Source organism: Canis lupus, chromosome 14, assembly GCF_003254725.2.
Source record: "Canis lupus dingo isolate Sandy chromosome 14, ASM325472v2, whole genome shotgun sequence".
Lineage (NCBI taxonomy): Eukaryota > Metazoa > Chordata > Mammalia > Carnivora > Canidae > Canis > Canis lupus.
Window position 1 is genome coordinate 32,854,176 of NC_064256.1, and position 20,903 is coordinate 32,875,078.

General features: G+C 34.8%; 1 protein-coding gene and 1 pseudogene across 31 annotated transcripts in view; both read left to right on the plus strand.

The window, feature by feature from the left end:
* Positions 1–20,903, plus strand: part of HDAC9 (histone deacetylase 9) — a 1,020,499-nt gene that overhangs the window by 723,242 nt on the left and 276,354 nt on the right. For all 31 annotated transcript variants that reach the window (XM_049093664.1, XM_049093655.1, XM_049093656.1 and 28 more), the window contains one exon: positions 8,159–8,336. In XM_049093664.1, coding sequence (XP_048949621.1) covers positions 8,159–8,336 — 178 coding nt within the window. The remainder of the gene's footprint in view (positions 1–8,158; positions 8,337–20,903) is intronic.
* LOC112670530 (26S proteasome regulatory subunit 4-like) lies at positions 14,774–16,015 on the plus strand (annotated as a pseudogene).

Consider the following 20,903-nt stretch of genomic DNA (forward strand, 5'->3'; position numbering starts at 1 on the left):
CATTTTTTTTTTTATTATCACTAAGGTTTCTGTTCATGTATTTGTTGTCTTAATGAAATGTTTCGTTATCTGGGAATTCCCTGTTCATACTTCTTGTCCATTTTTCTGTCCCCATTTATTTTTAGGAGTTATATATGTAATACAGACATTACAATTACTTTATGCAATAAATATTTGCTAATATTTTGCCCCTAGTTTACCTTGTCTTCTCTTCTGGGCTGAGTGATCTTGACCCAGGCCAAGGTTTGAGTAGCACATGGCTTTGAGTTGTTATGAACTTGTGCTAAAAACTAAAATGATACCTACTTTCTGTGCTTGGGTCTGTAAAAGTCAGTGCTTGGGATGAGGAGGGACCCTGGGCCCTCCTCCCACAGCCCAGTTTTTAGGCCTCAGTGAAGGGAGAGCAGGCCCCAGTTTCAGGGCCTAGTGGATGCTCAGGGTACACTCTAACTTAATCAGTCTCTTCTATTTTCCACAGAGGCTTGTATTTTATTGGCCCATGGTATATAAAAATATTTTAATTCCTTTCCTTCCCCAATTTAGAATGATATTCTCCACATCTTTCAATTGTTATTTGGATATAGTAGTAGATAAGTATCAAAATTCATTGTTCCCATTACATATTACCAGTTTTCCCAGCATCACATATTGAAATTCCTTGTTTAACCGCTACTCTGTAGGTCATCTTTGTTCTATATGGAGTTTCCATGTAGCCATGGGTCTCCTTCTGGGCTCTCTATTCTACTAATGTATTCTACTCTATTCAATAATCTATTGATACTTTATTGTATTAAATGATTCAACTTTTAGTATGTATAGCTATTTGGTTGGGCCTATCTCTCCAAATTATTCTTTATGTTCAAAATTCACATGGCTATTCTCTGCCTTTTATCTCCTATACAAAATTTAGAATCAGCTGAAACATTCCAGAAATAATTTCTGAAGAACTGCCTTTATGCTATTATCCTCATAGAGTGTAGTGTATCTTTTCATCTCTCACTTTGCATTTCTAAGTATAATGTGGTTAGTGTATATGATCTGTGACATTCTTCCTTTTTTCCATTAAAATATAACAAAAAATTACCATTTAATCATTTTTTGAGTGTATAGTCAGTGACATTTAGAATATTTACATTGTTGTGCACTCATCACCACCATCTGTCTCCAGAATTTTTTCATCTTTTCAAATTAGGCCTTTACCCTTTGCATAATAGCTGTTTCCCCCTGTTCCCAGCCCCTGGCAGCCACCATCCTGTCTTGATGAATTTAGTTACTCCAGATATGTCGTATAAGTGGAATCACATAGTATTTGTCCTTTGTGAGGGTTTATTTCACTTAACATAATGCCTTTAAGGTTCATCCATGTTGTTGCACATGTCAGAGTTTCTTTTTAAGACCAAATAATATTCTGTTATAAACACTAATTTTAAAAACCTTGTTGACATTTGCTTTATTGTATGTTTAGTTTGTAATTGTTACATATGTCCTTGAAAGAATATATTTTATTGGTCGTAAATTCAATATATCTCCAAGCTACAGAATTGTGTTATTCAAGTCTTCTGTAACCTGGGTCGTTTTGTGGAAAGTTTGTTATGACTTCCTTCCATTATGTGAATTTTCCATTTTTTCTTTATATTCCTTCCAATTTATGCTCTTGACATTTTGAACTTATGTTGCTAGGTTTAAATTTGTTGTTGTTAATCAAACATTCATACTATTTTGTATGTACCCTTTTTTGTCTCTAGTATTTTTCCCCTAAAGTTTGTCTGTTTTTTCAATGTTGCTGCAGAAGGTTTTTCCTCTTCTTCCTTCTTCTTTTTTCTTTTTTTGTTAGTTAGTATTTTTTGTATGTCTTCATATAACCTTTTAATCTAACCTGACTCTGCCAAAGAATATAGCCTTTCTATCCTTTAAGTTCACTTTGACTGTCTCCATTTTTTAACTGGTTAATTGAGTACCTCCCATTAGCTGTGTTTAGTAATATGTAGGGATTTGTTTCTAGCATCTCATTTTGTGAATTATAGTTGGTTAGCTTTTTCAGTATTCCATTTTTTCTCCATCATTTTTCTCCTTTTATTTTAGGTTGATTGCTTCCTGGTTTTGCTTTTTTTTTTTTTTATCAATATGACTTATTTTCATAAATTTAAATTGTCATTTTTTTCTTTTTAAAAAATATCATTTAAATTCCAGTTAGTTAACATATGGTGTAATATCAGTTTCAGGTATACAATATAGTGATTCAACACTTCCACACAACACCCAGTGTTCATCACAACAAAGGTACTCCTTAAATTCATTGTCTGTTTTACGCATTCCCCTACCTACCTCCCCTCTAGTTTATTCTCTAGAGTTAAGAGTCAGTTTCTTGGTTTGCTTCCTTCTCTCCCCCCCCCCCCCTTTGGTCATTTATTTTTTTTCTTAAATTGCACATATGTATGAAATTTTATGGTATTTTTTCCTCTGAGACTTATTTCGTTTAGCATAATACTCTCTAGCTCCATCCATGTTGTTACAAAGGGCAAGCTTTTATTTTGTCATGACTGAATAGTATATATATATGCATACCACAACTTCTTTATCAATTTATTAGTTGATGGACACTTGGGCTGTTTTCATGATTTGGCTGTTGTAGATAATGCTACTACAAACATTCGAGTACATGTATCCCTTTGAATTCATATTTTTGTATTCTTTGGGTAAATACCTAGTAGTGGGGTTGCTGGATTATAGGGTAGCTCTATTTTTCACTTTTTGAGATACCTTCATACTGTTTTCCAGAGTGGCTGTACCAGTTTGTATTCCCAACAGCAGTGCAGAAGGGTTTTGCTTTCTCTTTTTCAAAACTTTTCGTTCAGTTTAAAGTTATGCACATCATTTTTAATAACTAATTTTAAGTTATTAACATGCATATTTAGTTTTAAAAAGTCTAAAGTTAACCAGTATTTATACACCGATCCTGAATAATACAAAGACTTTACAACATGTAAACTTCCACCAGCCCTTGCTTAGCATTTTATAAGATAAGCTCCTGGGATATCTATGATTCTAATTTTCTGAAAAAACAAGACTTCTGAAGTTCAGAACACTGTGAACCAAAGAAGAAAATTCAATTTTCACATAATGCCAAAAAAGAAGGAACATATATTTTTTAAAGAAATGGCCTTGGAAATGGAATTTTAACTTTTAAAAATAATATTATTTTCCCATGATCTTTTTTTCTTTTAGGTCATATTTTTTATTAAACTAGTTCAAATAATTCCAATTTATTTCAATGATTATTTCAAAGATTAAACACTATAAATTTTTATTTTTGTATTTGCTCTTGCTGAAATTGCATAATGATATTGATTAGAACACATAATTAGCAGCCACCCACATGTCTGGAAGCAAATGTAACCATCCAGAACAAAGTGAAAACACAGAAGCCATAAAATAGGTCCCTAAGCAATGGCAATAAGAAATCAAAACAAAACCAGACAGAAACATAACCAAAAATCACTGCTGTTACAAAAAAAAATAGAGCCTTGAAGTTGCCTCTGCCTAGGGGCTTTATTACCTCATAATCTCCATTAGCAAGCTACCCCGAAATAAATATTTTACTCTAAGGAAGAACATTGTACTTGTCATATAGAGAACTTCAAGGCTTTTCCTACCCACTTTCAAATAGATAGCAATGCCTTCCCCCCCATGATTAGAAAGGCCTGGGCCTTAATAACATTGATGTCTTATTAGGCATCACTGAAAAATTTATAAAATAGGTGCATAATAACTCCTTTGTGAAAGTAATTTACAATTTTTATCAGTCAGAGGAGACCGATGATGTTTGGGTATAGTGGCCTTAGACCACTCACTTCATATAAGAAAAGGTTGTCTTACACATTTCAGTTACCGGAGAGAATTTTCCGGAATGACAGTCTGACAAAGTAACCAATCAAAACCAAATCCCCAATTAAATCACCTGAAAAAAAGAAAAACTAATGTATGTTAAGAAACAGACTCAATATAATGTATTTAAAAGATATTTTAATCAAAAATTCTTTTTTTGGAATTCCTGGGTGGCTCAGTGGTTTACACCTGCCTTAGGCCTTGGGCGTGATCTTGGAGTCCTGGGATTGAGTCCCACATCAGGCTCCCTGCATGGAGCCTGCTCTTCCCTCTGCCTGTGTCTCTGCCTCTCTCTCTCTCTCTCTGTCTCTCATGAATAAATAAATAAAATCTTTTAAAAAAATGCTTTTTTGGGGTGAGAGTATATTATTCACTAAATGGGCATGACACATTTTCTTTCAATGGGGATCAACAGATGAAAGTTTAACTGGATATCCATCTAATTTTTATTAACAATAGGTTTGTACTCTTCAAAGTTTTATTTTTCTGACAATGCAACAGAAACATGTATTTTATACTTGCTTAGAACTATAGAAAATAACTACAGACAAAACTCTCTCTCCTTAAAATTGCTAATAGAAATAAAAGTGTTGGTGAAGCACTTCAGTCAATTCCAGCTACAATAGAAAAATACTATCACAGTTTTCAACATTAAACAGGAAGCTTTTTATTGTTGAGGAGTAGTATCTATCTGAAATAAAAGTGACTTACCATTTTGTGATACTTTGGTGTCAAATATGTAACATAATAATAGGTACCTTACTGGATTATCAAGATTCCCCCTATACATTAAAAACCATACTTCATTTGTAAAGTGTATAATTGTAGCCAACTCTTTTGAAAGTGAATAAACATTTCTCTCCTCTTTACTCCTTTTTTTGGTAGAGATTCAAAAATATTCGACCTATGTCTGCTCTTAGGTCCAAGTTTTGACTGTTTATAAAAACACTTACTGTTTTTTTTAATTAAAGTTTTAATATGGGTGGTATGTAGAAAGTTTGGAAACCTCATAAAAGCATAAAGGAAAAATAATCCTGAAATTACTCATTTCCTTCATGATCTCTTGGCTCCAAAACTAAATAATTTCAGAGTATTGTCCTTTGCTAACTGTTTTGTCTGGTCTCTATTTTCTTATATTTTTCACTCATCATTTCTTGTTTTTTCTGTTACAATTGCTTATAATATGCTTTCTTGTTTTATCTTACCCTTATAGTGAGATCTTAAGGATAACTATGTATCTCTTTGCTATTTTTTTACTCAACTTATATTTATTAACATCTGTTCTATGTCAAACACTGCATGGAAATATATGAATCAATGGGTCCCCAGTTCAAAAAGCTTTCAATGTTACACATTAGAAGATAATTTCTCTCTCACACATACAACAAATCTAGAGCTTTACCCCACTCTTTACCTGGCTGATTCAACTTATCCTTCACATCTCAAATTAAACATCACGGTCTTAGATGGAAGTTCGCTCACCTTCTAGATCAGATTTTTCTTTATATTATTTCATGGCACTTTTCATTTATCCTATACAGCACTCATTGTATTTTTAATTGCATTATACTTAGAAATATTTAGTATCTTTATCCTTACTAGACAATAAACATAAAAAAAGGTTCAACATACTAGCAAAGTGCATGGCACAGAGTATGAGCCCAATAAGTGGTTATGGCATGCAGTAACTCTAATAATGTAAAAGATGATGTCAGGGAAAAGGAGAGAGAAAAACAATGTGATGGGAATATAATGGAAAGGGAAAGCACATTTAATATGCTTTTAATATGCATTTAATATGCAGGAGTTTTCAGAAGTTCTACAGAAAATTTAAAATTTTCCTTAGAGGATGTACATGACTGCTGAATGTGCAGCTTCATAGACCTAGAGAGATGATACAGAAAAGATAGATGGATGGAACACAAATGGTCAGGTCTACAGTGTCCATAGACACAGTAGATACTGTGCTCAGAACCCATGATACTTTAAGGGGCCCACAGAATGTTTTAAATTTTAATTTTTTAATCAAAAGAGAAAATGAATATCACAGTAAGAGATAATAATCCAATGTATGCCAATGTAAGTGTAGAATGTAATTTTTAATATTTTTTGTGGAGGAAGGGACCAAAAAAGGCAGTAGTGCCCAGGGCTCATGATAATCAGAATGTAGCACTGGGGACAATATTTGTTATATAGTAGATAGGATTTGGGTAGAACCTAGAAAAGGAATAAAAGACCTAATGTTGAGAATGCAAGTTGGCCTCAGGTCAAAGAGAGTCAAAATGCTAGGCTGGAGAAGTTCTTTGAACTTTGGTTTCTTTCAGATACTTTTGTATCAACTTCCTTCTTACAGAGGGCTTTAGGAAGAGAGTTCCTGCGGAAGGAATAGGATGGGTCGTCTCAGAAATAGGGTGATCAGTCAAGGGTCTTTTGCATTAGGTTAGATGAGGGTTAAAGAGATTACAGTCAGAAAAGACAAGGGATGGGAATTTCAGACATTCAGGTATATATTTACCCATGCTCTTTTAGATGGTGTGCAGAAAAGCCCCTTTTCCCCACAGAAAGTTCCTCAAGCCATAATTATACATTTGCATTCCCTCTGAATATAAATTCCATGAAAGAAGGGACTATGTCAACCTTACCGTTGTATCCTCAGAGCTTTGAAGATGGAGACACTCAAGAAAACAAGAGAGTTAGACTCCTGTCAAAATGTTAAAACTATTATAACTAGAACTAGATCTTGACATCATTATCATCAGTCAGTGCTAAAAGCCTGAGCATATGACAAATGCCTTCCAATTGATTGATGGTTCAGTTAGAGCAAAACAGCAGTAACAACATATACATATATATTAACTATAACTTAAAGTTAATTTTAGATTATTATTAATTTTTAAAAAGTTGAGTAGTCTTTGCCTATGGTCTATAACTAAATACATATTCATAATCCTAACTTGCACATTTATATGCAGTGTTAACTCATATATAGGGGAAGTTATAATGACATAAAACCATGTAATATGCATTGAGTACAGATATGTTGTATGTAGATTTATTAAAATCCTAACTGAATCATTTGTATACTTAGGGTGTAACAAGCCTAGTGCTAGTTAGAAATGCAAGTATCACATATAATGGCATATGTTGGGTGCTAGCAGTTGGGTTAGGTTAGTAACAGGAAGGATAAGGCAAATCCTCTCTAAGGAAAGGTGATATTTGTATCAAGTCTTGAACGAGTAAATGCTAGCCAGATAGATCAAAGCAGAAAGGAATATAAAATTTTAAAATTATAGAAAATTAGCCTTATACCTAAAAGGAATTTATTAACCTTTTGGAATATCAGTTTCCTTATTTGGCATAAGATGGTCATCGTCTGTATCACTGTTCAACTGTTTTCCATGTTTGTTCAGACTATGGACAAGGAAAGAAGCATAAAAAAGTAACACAAAGGTTATGAATTCCCTTATTTTGAAGGAGAGGAAATATATTCATTGAGTAATATTGATAGTTAAACTAACTGCCTGTCTGTGTCACAGAGATTGTCTTTTTTGGAGACAGAGGAACAGACTAAGTGAATCTGCCAGGAGCTTCCAAACTCTGGCTTTTTGATTTGATAACTTAAGTATGAAGAATATCAACATTGTTAAATCATTGAGATTATATTTACTGCTCTTTAAATAAACTAAAAATTTTTATAGTATTGAGATTATACCATTCAATTTATGAAAAATTCATTGTTCTGTACCATAATATGAAAACTGAAAGGTATTAAAACATAGCCATTTAATTGGTGATTTGGGGGCTTCCATAAATTTTATTATCAATATTACTAAATAAATTCAAGATAGAATTTTCAGTATTGAGCTTTATTGGCAATTTGAAAGCAGCTGAATTGTTCTCCTACTTTGTGTTGCAACAATTCCGGAGCTATATCCAAAACGTTGTTATCAAGATAGGAAATGAATCTAAGTCGATGTTTCTCTTGAGGTTAAAGGTCTGTTTCTTTCAATCAGTTCAAATTGACAGGCCTCCTGCCATCACCTCCTCCTCAGCCAGGCAGACAGGCCCTGGCAGTCAGTGTGAAAACATCTGTTGAATGGATTTATTGACTGGATCTTGTTTTTTCTTTCTCTCTCTCTTTTTTTTCTTTTTCCTTCACACCGTTTATTATGTCTCTGACCTGATGAACTTAATTTGTTTACACATCGTTCTCAGTGTCTCCCTCAATGCTTGTCTCATGTTTCTTTCTACTGTGCTCTTTTCTTGGCAACAGCCCTTCCTGGAGCCCCAGCACACACGTGCGCTCTCAGTGCGCCAAGCTCAGCTGGCTGTGGTTGGCATGGATGGATTAGAGAAACATCGTCTTGTCTCCAGGACACATTCCTCCCCTGCTGCCTCCATTTTACCTCATCCAGCAATGGACTGCCCCCTCCAGCCTGGCTCTGCAACTGGTAGGAATCCCTAAAGACTCTCCTAATAGGCAGGCTAAATGCACCGTTCTTGTAGGATTAAGCGATTTAAATGCTCTGAATAACTCCAATAGCAGAACACTCTATTTTAACCCAATGCAACCCAAATTTTATGAGGTTATATTGGCCACAAGACAAACAGCACATCTGATAAATCTTGGGCTTAGTATTAATAGCCTCATAAATTGTTATCATTCAAGGGCCTGGAAAACACATCAACAGGTGCATAGGTCCCTTTTGGAAACAAAATCCCTACAACATTCTTCAGCAATGTTCCTCAATCTCTTCCTTCTAGTAGTTCTAGCCACTAGGAAATTTATGATGCTCAGCTTCATTTGACCCTAAAGAGTGCTTCTCCCCCCGTTTGTTTTTCATGTTGTTTTGTTTCATTGTTTTCTTCCAACTTGCCATACTAATGACTCCTGGGAGACAGTGGTATGAAGTCAAACCTTGCTTAATGCTACATACATTAGTTCCATTTCTATTTATTATGGCACCTCTGGGTGGGCTATTTGACCAACCTTTTCCTTTGCCTACAGCTGTATATGATATTTTAGAACCTGGCTACAGAGGAAAACAAACTAGATAATTCCAAGGCCAAAGGGAGGTCAAGTCTGGAACATACACAAAAAAGGGGTGCTATTCGCTCTCCAAAGGAACTGTGCTGTAAATATCCAAGTGGATAAATACTCCTTTCTGTCTTCACAAGAATGGGATCAAGAAGATATCCAAGCTTTCAAACTTGTGGTTGATCAAATGAAAGATATTATAGCCTTAAGGGGCTCATAACTTGGATGCAGCAAGGGGAGTATTCATATGCACCTTCTCTCAAAGGCTCTTACAGGTTATCTGATTTATTTTTGAATCAATTTTCAGGATTCAGAGTTTGTTTTTGTGGCTTTGGTGACCTCATGCAACCCTTTGTGCTTGGAAAAGTTAAAACACTTTTTCTAAAATCACATTCCCAAGCCTTGATATCATCTTATTTAAAAATCAATGAATGGAATGGCCAAGTTATTTAGCTTTGACAGACATCTTTAATAAGTATGCAGAGGAACTACTTTTTAAAAGTTGTTACACCAGAAGCCAACATTCCATCCTAGGAGTTACAGGCAATATATTTGCATATATTTCTTACACCACATTAGCCACTGTCTTGGATCCCTGTATTTCTAGAGCATAGGAGACCTGCCCTGGTATCCCAGACAACCCAGGACTGTAGCCCATTGTCAGCAGAAGTTGCTTGGATCAGTCCTGCCTTGTTCTCTCCTTGGTCTTTAGAGAGTTTTTGCTCAAAACCAGATATATGATATAGAGGAATACTTTTTGTAGCTATTCAAATCAGTAGTCCTCAAGAATTATATTCTTTGAAAGTATTTTTCCTGAAAGTATTTTTTATTTAGCTATAAATTTTCAGAGAACACAGAGCAGAATTCATCCTGTCATAATGGCAGTTCTATTCACTCAAAATTATTTCTTTAATTTTAAAGCGAACTTAATTTATAAAGTTTCATGGTGTTGTTCTCATGTATGTTGATGTCTACTATTGAAATCCTATTGATTGAGTTTCTTTTCTTGGTTAAAAGGGATAACCTTTCCTGACTTGCTTTTTTTCCTCTGCTTTTAGATGTTCCTTCAATATGAATAAGGAAGTCCTCCTTATATAATTAGAATGACACTACATGTTTAAGAAAACAGTGTTGCCAGATAGACAGGGTTGGTCGGGCTTAGAAGAATCCAGGTAGAAGAGTAGACTTTAACCACACTAACATAAGGATGACAAACAACCTAATCATTCAAACCAAAAACTGAGTCATTTCAGATCATTAGTTCCTTTCTCATAATGTCAGCATCCTAGTATTTATCAGAGTTTGTATCCCAAAGACAAGAAAAGAAATGAACTTATTTTCATATTTAATGGACTTGATAGGGCACATTTCTTGCCTAAATGATATATAAATTTATATTTTTAAAAAATAAGATTTTAGGGGTGCCTTGATGACTCAGTTGGTTAAGTGGTTAAGTGTCTGCCTCTTGATTTCTGTTCAGGTCATGATCTCAGGGTCATGAGATTGAGTCTCCCACACACACACCTTGGGTTCTGCACTGGGCATGGAGTATGCTTAAGCTTCTCTCTGTCTCCCCCCACCCTTGCTCATGTGCATGCACAAGACCCCTCTGTCTCTTAAAAAAAAAAAAATATATATATATATATATATATATATATATATATATACACATAGGATTTTAGTGTTTCTAATGACTTCAGTTTCAGAGGTGAACTATTAAGACTTTCATTTGTAGTATGTTTGAAAAGAACATTTAAGCATTAAATTCTTTTGATTTTTTTAATGTCTATAGATATAGATACATTTTTAAAAAAACAAAAGTAACATTCAAGTACATTCTTTGGGAACATTTAGTTTTTAGGTTTTTTTTTTTTTTTTTAGGAAGTTATATAATCTCACACACTCAGTAGTTGTTCTACTAAGAAGTAAAGAGGAGAAGAGTGCCTGGGTGGCTCAGTGGTTGAACATATGCCTCTGGCTCAGGTCATGATCCTGGGGTCCTGGGATCAAGTCCCACATTGGGCTCCCTGCATGGAACCTGCTTCTCCCTCTGCCTGTGTCTCTGCCTCTCTCTCTGTGTCTCTCATGAATAAATAAATAAACTCTTAAAAATAAAAATTAAAAAAATAAAAAGGAGGAGAAAACAAATACATTGTAAAGGTAGATTCTTTGCTTACATCCATTCTGTAAGAGCTATACTTTTTGCTATAACTTAAAAAGTTTATTCAATACTTAACTCACCTAATTTTCAAGGCACATCTTTTCAAACTTTATCTTCCACGTAGATTCTTAGCAGCCAGATAGAGCAACCACGCCACCCCTTTTTGAAAAGAACAAATCCGTGTTCCCAGGGAAAAATGTTGTCTGAACTCAGTCAGTTGTTGAAAGATGAAGTCTTCAGTCTGTTTCCTGTGAGGACTTGAATGGACCAAAAAATGGACTAATATATAGCCACTACCTGGTGGCCCTACAGAATTCTTGGGTAAAGATATTTCTAGGATGGACAAGAAGAGCATGTGATCATGATGCTGCTAGTGACAGAGAAGAAAGTATGTTGTACAGCCAGGTTGCCACATATTCATTTAAAGGGATTTTATGTTATATTGTAATGAGTAATAATACTCATTTTTTATAGTATTCAATTTAAGAGGTGGGGTTTTTTCTTCCATTTAAAGGCAAAGCATATTGTTTATATAACTTCTGATAATTAAGGAAAGGGCAGTATATTTTGTTTTCTTTACCATAGCCATCTTTTCTGCTCAACTATTTCTATCAGGGATAAGGCTTAACCATGATCACAAAAGGGCATTGACAGTATACGACATAGTTGTATCAAATGGGATTCACTGAAATAAAAACTTAATGGCAAATGAATTTGATTGGCTTTATCTTCCCTGTTAACCAGTACAATTTAAGATCTTCTATCTCCCAGTGCTAGGGGGCTTTATATAATCTGTGAAGAAATTCTTTCTTTATAATACTAACTTTTTAGTCAGTGTCTAGGGTGAATAGGATCATAGTACTCAAACTAAACCAACATTGTGAAAGCCATTAAAAATAATTTAGTTAAAAGAATTTTTAAATAGTGGGTAAAATGGCATGATGGAAAGTGAAGTACATATGAACATTTCAGTATAACAATAGCAACGCTGGTCTGTCTGTCTTTTTTTCTTTCTTTCTCTTTCATCCTTTCTTCTTCCTTTTAAGTAAAGATGTTTTCCCAAGTCAGGCTAACTCCAACTGATCCTTCAGATTTTTGTTTATATATTTCCTTTAGGAAGCCTTGCTTGGTTAGCTAAATCCAAATTAAATCTATTCTGATCCTTCATAAAAAACTGGATCTTTCCTCAAATGTTGTAATTATATTATTTGGGGCATTGTGTTCCAATGGGCTCTCCATGAGGAAAGAAACTGTATTTTTCTGTTTTCTGTAACCCGAGTACTTAAATACATGGCTAGCACATGGAAGGTGCTTATTACTCTATAATAAACAACTCAACAAACAAATGAACAACTGAATGAAAGAGTAAATAGACAAGAATTACCTAAAATTATACAAAAAAAAATCATTGGTATGTTAGGCAAAGTTTTGGGGTAATATATTTTTATTAACTAGAGAAAAAGGATACGTGTTTATTAAAGGCAATTTGGTAAATCTAGTAAAATATAATGGAAAACCACCCATTATTCCATCACTCATAGGTAATCATAAGTCAAATATGGATTTATTTTCAGTATGTTTTCCTCTTCCTATGTGGGTCCCTTTAACAGAATGAAGAAAAGTTATACATATGTTTGTGTTCTTAATTGTGCTTGTGTGTATTTGTAAGTATATGTGTATGTGTGTAATTCTGTATATGTTTCTCTGTGTGTGTATTTTAATATCTCTCAGAGAAACATCTGTTACTACCTGTATCAGAATGAAAACATTAATTTCTTTTGGGAAGATAATCAATTTTGAAATTACCATTTTCAATATATATGCTTAAATTTTCTCTTGAAAAACTCTGAAAAATTGCTTATCTAACTTTCACTGAAGATGGTAAAAACAGCTATTTTATTTACTTAGATTATTAACTGAATTTGATCACTTGTATTATATAACATATAGCATACATATTTGTAAGTATATATAACTTATACATATTTATGTATATTTATATTTTTTGGCTTTTTTGTGCCTGACAGTGTCATTCTATTACCTTTGTACATACTTGGACACAGACTTATTGGGGCACATGTTTTTTGTCTGAAAAGTCTGGAAATATGGTCAAATGCTAAAGCATTTGGACAATCTCAGTTTAGCATTGACAAGAGGTCTAAATTTATACTGGTATATATTCCTTTGTGAGCAGCCTGTTTATTCTTCTCTGTAGTCTCATGGTATGTTTCCTTTATCTTGTTAATCAAGCAAAAACAAATCATCTTTATCATGAACATTTGCAGTTACATGCTCATGTAAATGTCTCTTTCTAGTTATGGAGAAATTCTTCAATTATTCCTATTATACAATGACTCTGAATTCCTCCTTGAAGGAAATTACAATTTTTTTGTTCAGCTACCACTTCTCTGACTTCTGTATTTTCCTCTCCTTGTGTCCATCTCTAAGTTTATAATCAGTAGCACTGATTTGGTTTCCTGAAAAGTAAATTCCTCTTTTGTTGCCTCCAGTGTAGATTTTATAGAGTCAATGTCTTTTGACATTTGAGGATGTCAAGAAGTTTTCTAGAATTTTATTTTGGTTCCTATAGTAAATCATATTCAATGATCTAACTAGTAGGAATGATAGTTCCCTTTTTAGTTTCTGTAGCATATTCTCATAGGCCCTCAGTTTGCGCTTGTTTTTGCTCACTCATTCTTGAAAGTAGAGAAATCTTTCCACATATTTGTCAGCAAGTCTAGTGACTTCTATTTGATTTCACTTTTTCCAGCTTATATGCTGGTTGAATCTCCTCTTTGGCTATGTTGTTGAATGGCAATACTAGTCCAATTCCTAGGTTTCAACAGACTATCTCATACAGTGTTAGCTGGAAGGATTAAAGTGGAATTTCTTCTATCCATTTACTTTTTAACTGTCCGATAGTCTGATAAAGATGATTTACATAAAAGATTATATCTTAAAAATTCTTTTTATATACTCAGAGAAACAATTTAGCAAATTTTAAGTATTCACTTTTGGATATTTCATTTGCGTGCTGGGCAAATTAAATTTCACAATTAATAATTACACTATCTGGTACTTTGATTAAAGAGTACTTATTAAAAGATAGTATAACAAGTGTTACAGATGTTAGAATGTAAAGAATATAGTAGATACAGAACAAAAAAGCAAGATAAGCCTTATGGATAGAGAATCATGAACAGAAAGTATAATAGCTGTTAATAAGTATGAAGTGGAAGTTATTAGAAATGACCATTGCTTCGAGATAGTTCTTATTATCTGTTTTAATAATTATACCCATTTCAGGTCTTTTAAAACATTTAAAAAATATTTTAAGAGATTATCCCCATAATTTTTTTCTTCCTTCCTGTACAGAGTTGTTTTTTTTTTTTTAAGATTTATTTATGAGAGACACACAGAGAGAGGCAGAGGCATAGGCAGATGGAAAAGCAGGCTCTCCACAAGGAGCCCAATGTGGGACTTGATCCCAGGACCCCAGGATCCTGCCCTGAGCCTGAGGCAGATATTCAACCACTGAGCCACCCAGGCGTGCCTTAAGAGTTTTTTTTAAAAACCATGTCATATAACTATTTTTATACAAGCCTCATCTTTACTACTAGATCATGAATTAAATGTAATAAAATGAAATTGTTAGCACCTAGGATTCGAGTGGTCGAAGCAAAATAGGTCAAAGTGGTAGTCATGGCCTTGGTAATGGCAAAAACAGATGACAAGGATAAGAAAATGAAATCTGAACCTCCTATACCAACTAGAGTGGGGAAAAAGAAGAAAGCAAAGGGACCAGATGCTGTGAGCAAGCTGCCACTGGTGACACCTCACACTTAGTGCCAGTCAATATTTTGAAGTTAGAATTAAAGACTATCTTTTCATGGAAGAAGAATTCATTAGAAATCAAGAACAAATGAAGCCTTTGAAGAAAATCAAGAGAGGGAATGATCAAAGACAGATGATCTGAGGGGGACCCTTATGTCGGTAGGAACTTTGGAAGAGATCATTGGTGACAGTCATGTTATCATGTCTACATCTGTGGGCTCAGAACACTAAATTAGCATTCTTTCCTATGTAAAAGACAAGGATCTGTTAGAACCAGGCTGCTTGGTTGTACTCAGCCACTAGGTGCATGCCATCATTGGGGTGTTCATGGATGACACAGATCCCTTGGTCACAATGATGACTGTAGAAAAGACCCCTCAGGAAACCTGTGCTAATGTTGGGGAGTTGGGCAATCAAATCCAGGAAATTCAGGAAACTAGAATTTCCTCTCACTCATCCTGAATATTATGAAGAGATGGGTAATAATTCCCCCAAAGGGGTATCATTCTTTATTATTCATCTGGCATCGGTAAAGCCTTATTAGCCAAAGGAGTAGCAAACCAAACCTCAGCCACTCTCTTGAAAATGGTTGGCTCTGAACTTACTCAGAAGTACCTAGGTGTTGGGCCCAGACTCATTTGAGAATTGTTTTGAGTTGGTGAAGAACATATGCTATACACTATGTTTATTGATAAAATTGATGCCATTGGAACAAAAGGTATAACTCACATTTGATGGCAAGGAATTCAACAAACCATATTGGAACTCGAACCAGTGGATGGATTTGATTCAAGGGATGACATGAAAGCTATCATGGCCACAAACTGAATAGATACTTTGGATACAGCACTTATCAGACCAGGGTGCAATGGCAGAGAGACTGAGTTCCCCCTGACCAATTAAAAGACTAAGAAATACATCTTTCAGATCCACACAAGTAAAATGCTGCTGGCTGATGATGTAACCCTGAACGACTTGATCATGGCTAAAGATGTCCTGTCTGATGTAACATCAAGGCCATCTGTACAGAAGCTGGTCTGATGGCCTTGAGAGAATGTAGAATGAAAGTAATAAATGAAGACTTAAAAAAATCTAAAGAAAATGCTCTTGGGATGCCTGGGTGGCTCAGTGGTTGAACATCTGCCTTTGTCTCTGGTCGTGATCCTGGGGCACTGGGATCAAGTCCTGCATCAGGCTCCCCAAAGGGAGTCTGCTTCTCCCTCTGCCTATGTCTCTGCCTCTCTTTATGTCACTCATGAATAAATTAACAAAATTTAAAAAACAAGAAACTCTTTATGAAAAAAAGAAGCTCTTTATGAAAAACAAGAAGGCACCCCTGAGGGGCTCTATCTCTAGTGGACCACAATTGCCTCAAGAAAATGCTTGTGAGTGTCCTGACTCCTTGGAGGGACAAGCGTGGGGAAGTTGGCAAGAGGAACCCATGTTCCAGCTCATCTTTCTTAGCAGAGCCTCCTGTGTACCTTTTTGAGTATGATGTGCAGTATGCCCACTGAGCTATCTTCATCTGTTGGTCATGAGAAATGCTCTCTCCCCAGTAAAACACATGCTCCTTCTCAAAAAAAAAAAAAAATTGCTGGCGCCCAGACAATAATGAACATTCAATGAATGATTATTGCATTTACATCTTTCAGGAAAGATATCATACTATATACATTTGTATCATGCTAACTTTCTGTCCTTTGGCCCTGCAAGATGTTTAATAAACCTTGTAGAGCAGATTCCTTGAGAAGGTGTAAAACCTCAAGCAGTTGCCAGAAAAGCTATATGAATGTTAAGAACCAAGAATCAGGATTAGAAATTTTAGGGTTAAAGATTCTACACTCAGCTCTCCTCATAGACCAGAGTAGACTCAACCTAATAGTTGATATGAGACTGGGTATAAACCTGAAGACAAGAATAGATCTTGTGGCTAAATAATGATTTAACTATATGTAATGATTAAAAGGGGGAAAGATAGACAGTAGGTGCTTGAAATACTTATCTTACTTAATTAAACTGAAAGCCAGAGAAAATAGAGTCCAAGCATATCTAGAAAATGTAGCAAAAAATATTTTTTCTGGGAAATAAACCTCTAGGGTTTAAAATAGTAAAGACTTTATGTTAAGACTCTTTGGTGTATTTTCCCAAATCCTAATTTTAACTCTTGTCCCATTGATCAAGAGAGAGATTGATCCATTGGTTTATGTTGCAAATGTTAACCAGTAGGGCAGAAAGGGTCAAAGAAAAGTAAAATACCATATGAATCCCAAAGAGAAGGGCAGGTTTATTTCTCACCCTATAAGTCTTTGTTTCTAAAAAGAAGAAAAAAAAGAAAAAGAAAAAGAGGAAAGGAATGGAGATGAAGGATGAGGTTAAAGTCTCACCTTGCACTCTACCTGTTAACACCTCATTGCTACATCATTAAGATGAGTAAGTGGAGGTTTAGAGTTCCAGACTTTATTTATTTCCCCTTAAATTCAAATGTCTTTCCAAGAGCTTCTGGACTTTGTATTATAATCTCCAGATACTTGGCAATAACTTCCAGCTACCATAACCTGTTTTATAATAATTTTTGCAGTGGTTTGTGGAGAAAATACTGTTAAAAGAGGAACAGTACTGTGGAACTAAAGTTAGATAATATTAAGGGATGAAGTAGTGAAAAATATTTAGCAACTAAATAAAATCTCTAGTCTTGAAAAATATGTTTTCACAGTGAGACGTATTTTTTGTGTCTGATATCCTTAATATATCTTTTATGTATTATGAAATTGTAGTTGGAAATATATTAAAACATTCAACAAAAGGATATAACAATTGTAAATATTTATGCACCCAAATGGGAGTACCCAAATACATAAAACAAACACAGAGGAAATAATCAATAGTAATAAAATAATAGTAGGGGACTTTAACACCCCATTTACATGGATGAGCAGGTCATCCAAACTGAAAATCAACAAGGAAACAGTAGCTTTGAATGACACATTGGACCAGATGGATTTAACAGACATATTCAGAACATTCCATCCTAAAACAGCGGAATACACATTCTTTTCGAGTGCACATGGAACATTCTCCAGAATAGATCACATATTAGGCCACAAAAGAAGCCTCAAGAAATTCAAAAAGATCAAAGTCATGCCATGTATCTTCTCTGGACATAATGCTATTAAGTTAGAAATCAACCACAAGAAAAACTCTGGAAAGCCCACATATACATAGAGATTACATAACATACTACTAAACAATGAATGGGTCAACCAAGAAATCAAAGAAGAAATAAAAAAATTACATGGAAACAAACAAAAATGAAAACACAACATCCCAAAACCTTTGGGATGCAGCAAAAGCAGTTCTAAGAGGGAAGCTTATAGCAATACAGCCTATCTTGAGAAGAAAAATCTCAAACAACTTAACCTTAACTCTAGAGTAGTTAGACAAAGAACAGCAAACAAAACCCAAAACCAGCAGTGGGAAGGAAATAATAGAGCAGAAATAAGTGATAAAAGAAACTAGAAACCACCGTAAAACAGATCAATGAAACCAAGAGCTGGTTCTTTGAAAAGATAAACAAAATTGATAAACCTAATCAGATTCATTAAAAAAAAAATGGGAGAGAGAGAAAGGACTCAAATCACAAATAAAAAAGGAGAAATAACAACTAACAAAGAAATACAAACAGTTGTAAGGGAATATTTGGAATGTTACATGTGAACAAATTAGACAACCTAGAGCAAATCGATAAATTTCCTAGAAACCTATAACCTACTAAAACTGAAGAAGGGAGAAATAGAAAATTTGAACAGACTACTTATCAGCAAGGAGATTGAATCAGTAATAAAAAAATTCCCAACAAATAAATGTCCAGCACCAGACTGCTTCACAGGCAAATTCTACCAAACATTTATAGAAGAGTTAACCCTCTGCCAAGTAGGTCTAGAGGGGACATATGTCAACATAATAAAGGCTTTATATGAAAAACTCACAGCCCAGGCGCCTGGGTGGCTTATTCGGTTAAGCGTCAGCCTTTGGCTCAGGTCATGATCCCAGGGGTTCTGGGATCCAGCCCTACATCAGGCTTCCTACTCAGTGGGGAAGCTGCTTCTCCCTTTCCCCTTACCCCTCCCTCATGCTTGCTTTCTGTCTCTTTTTCTCTCAAATAAATAAAATAGTAAAAAATAGAAATAAAAAACCCTATAGCGGGATCCCTGGGTGGCGCAGCGGTTTGGCGCCTGCCTTTGGCCCAGGGCGCGATCCTGGAGACCCGGGATCGAATCCCACGTCGGGCTCCCGGTGCATGGAGCCTGCTTCTCCCTCTGCCTGTGTCTCTGCCTCTCTCTCTCTCTCTGTGACTATCATGAATAAATAAATAAAATCTTTAAAAAAAAAAAAAAACCCTATAGCCAATATCATACTCAATGGTAAAAAACTGAGAGGTTTCCCGCTAAGTCAGGAACAAGGTAAGGATGTTCACTCTCACCACTCTTATTCGGCATAGTACTGGAAATCCTATCCAAAGCAGTTAGATAACATAAAGAAATAAAAGGCATTTAAATTTGTAAGAAGGAAATAATTTGTCTAGAAACTGACAAATGAATTCAGTAAAGTTGCAGGATACTAAATCAATGTAAAATCTGTTGCATTCCTATGCACTAATAATGAAGCAGCCAGAGGTTAAGAAAACAGTCTCATTTATAATTGCACCCATATCAATAAAATATCTCAAAATAAACTTAACTAACGAGGTCAAAGACTTGTACTCTGAAAACTAATACTGATGAAAGATATTCAAGACAATGCAAAGAAATGGAAAGACATTCCATGCTTATGAGTTGGAAGAACAAATACTGTTAAAATGTCTATATATCTCAAATCAATCTACAGATTTAATGCAATCCCTATGAAAACACCAACAGCATTTTTCACTAGAACTAGAAGAAACAGACATAAGATTTGTATGGAACCACAAAAGACCTCAAATATCCAAAGTAGTCTTGGAAAAGGAAAAATAAAACTGTAGGTATCACAAAGACTAGATTTCAAGTTATATTACAAAGTGGTTGTAATTAAAACAATATGGTACTGGCATAAAAATGGACCTAGAAATAAACTCACAATTATATGGTCAATTAATCTTTGACAAAGGAGGACTGAATATATGATGGGAAAAAGTATCTTCAACAAATGGTATTGGGAACACTGGACAGCTATGTGCAAAAGAAACCAGAGCATTTTCTTTCACTATACACAAAAATAAACTCAAAATGGATTAAAGACCTATATGTGAGACCTGAATCAATAAGAATCCCTTAAGAGAGCACAGACAGTAATTTCTCTGATGTCAGCCATAGCAACTTTTTTCCTGGATATGTCTCCGGAAGCAAGAGGATATAAAAGTACAAATAAACTATTGGTACTACATCAAAATAAAAGACTTCTGCACAGCAAAGGAAACAATCAAGAAAACTAAAAGGCAACCTCCTAAATGGAACAAGATACTCACAAATAGCATATCCAATAAAGGATTAGTATCCAAAATATATAATAAGAAGAACTGATACAGCTCAACACCTCAAAATGAACATTTCCTTTTAAAAATGGCAGAAGACATGAACAGACATGTTTCCAAAGGAAACACACAGATGGTCAACAGGCATATGAAAAGATGCTCAACATCACTCATTATCAGGAAAATACATATCAAAACTACAATGAAATATGAAATAAGTGTTGGTGAGGATGTGGAAAAAAAAAGGGACCCTCTTGCACTATTAGTAGGAATGCAAACTGGTGTAGTCGCTGTGGCAAATAGCATGAAGGTTCCTTAAAAAATTAAAAATAGAACTATCCTATGATCTAGGAATCACACAACTGGATATTTATCCCCCCAAATCCCAAAAATGGTAATTCAAAGGGATACATGCACCCCCGTTTATTACAGCATTATTGACAATAGCCAAACTATGGATACAGCCCAAGTGTCCA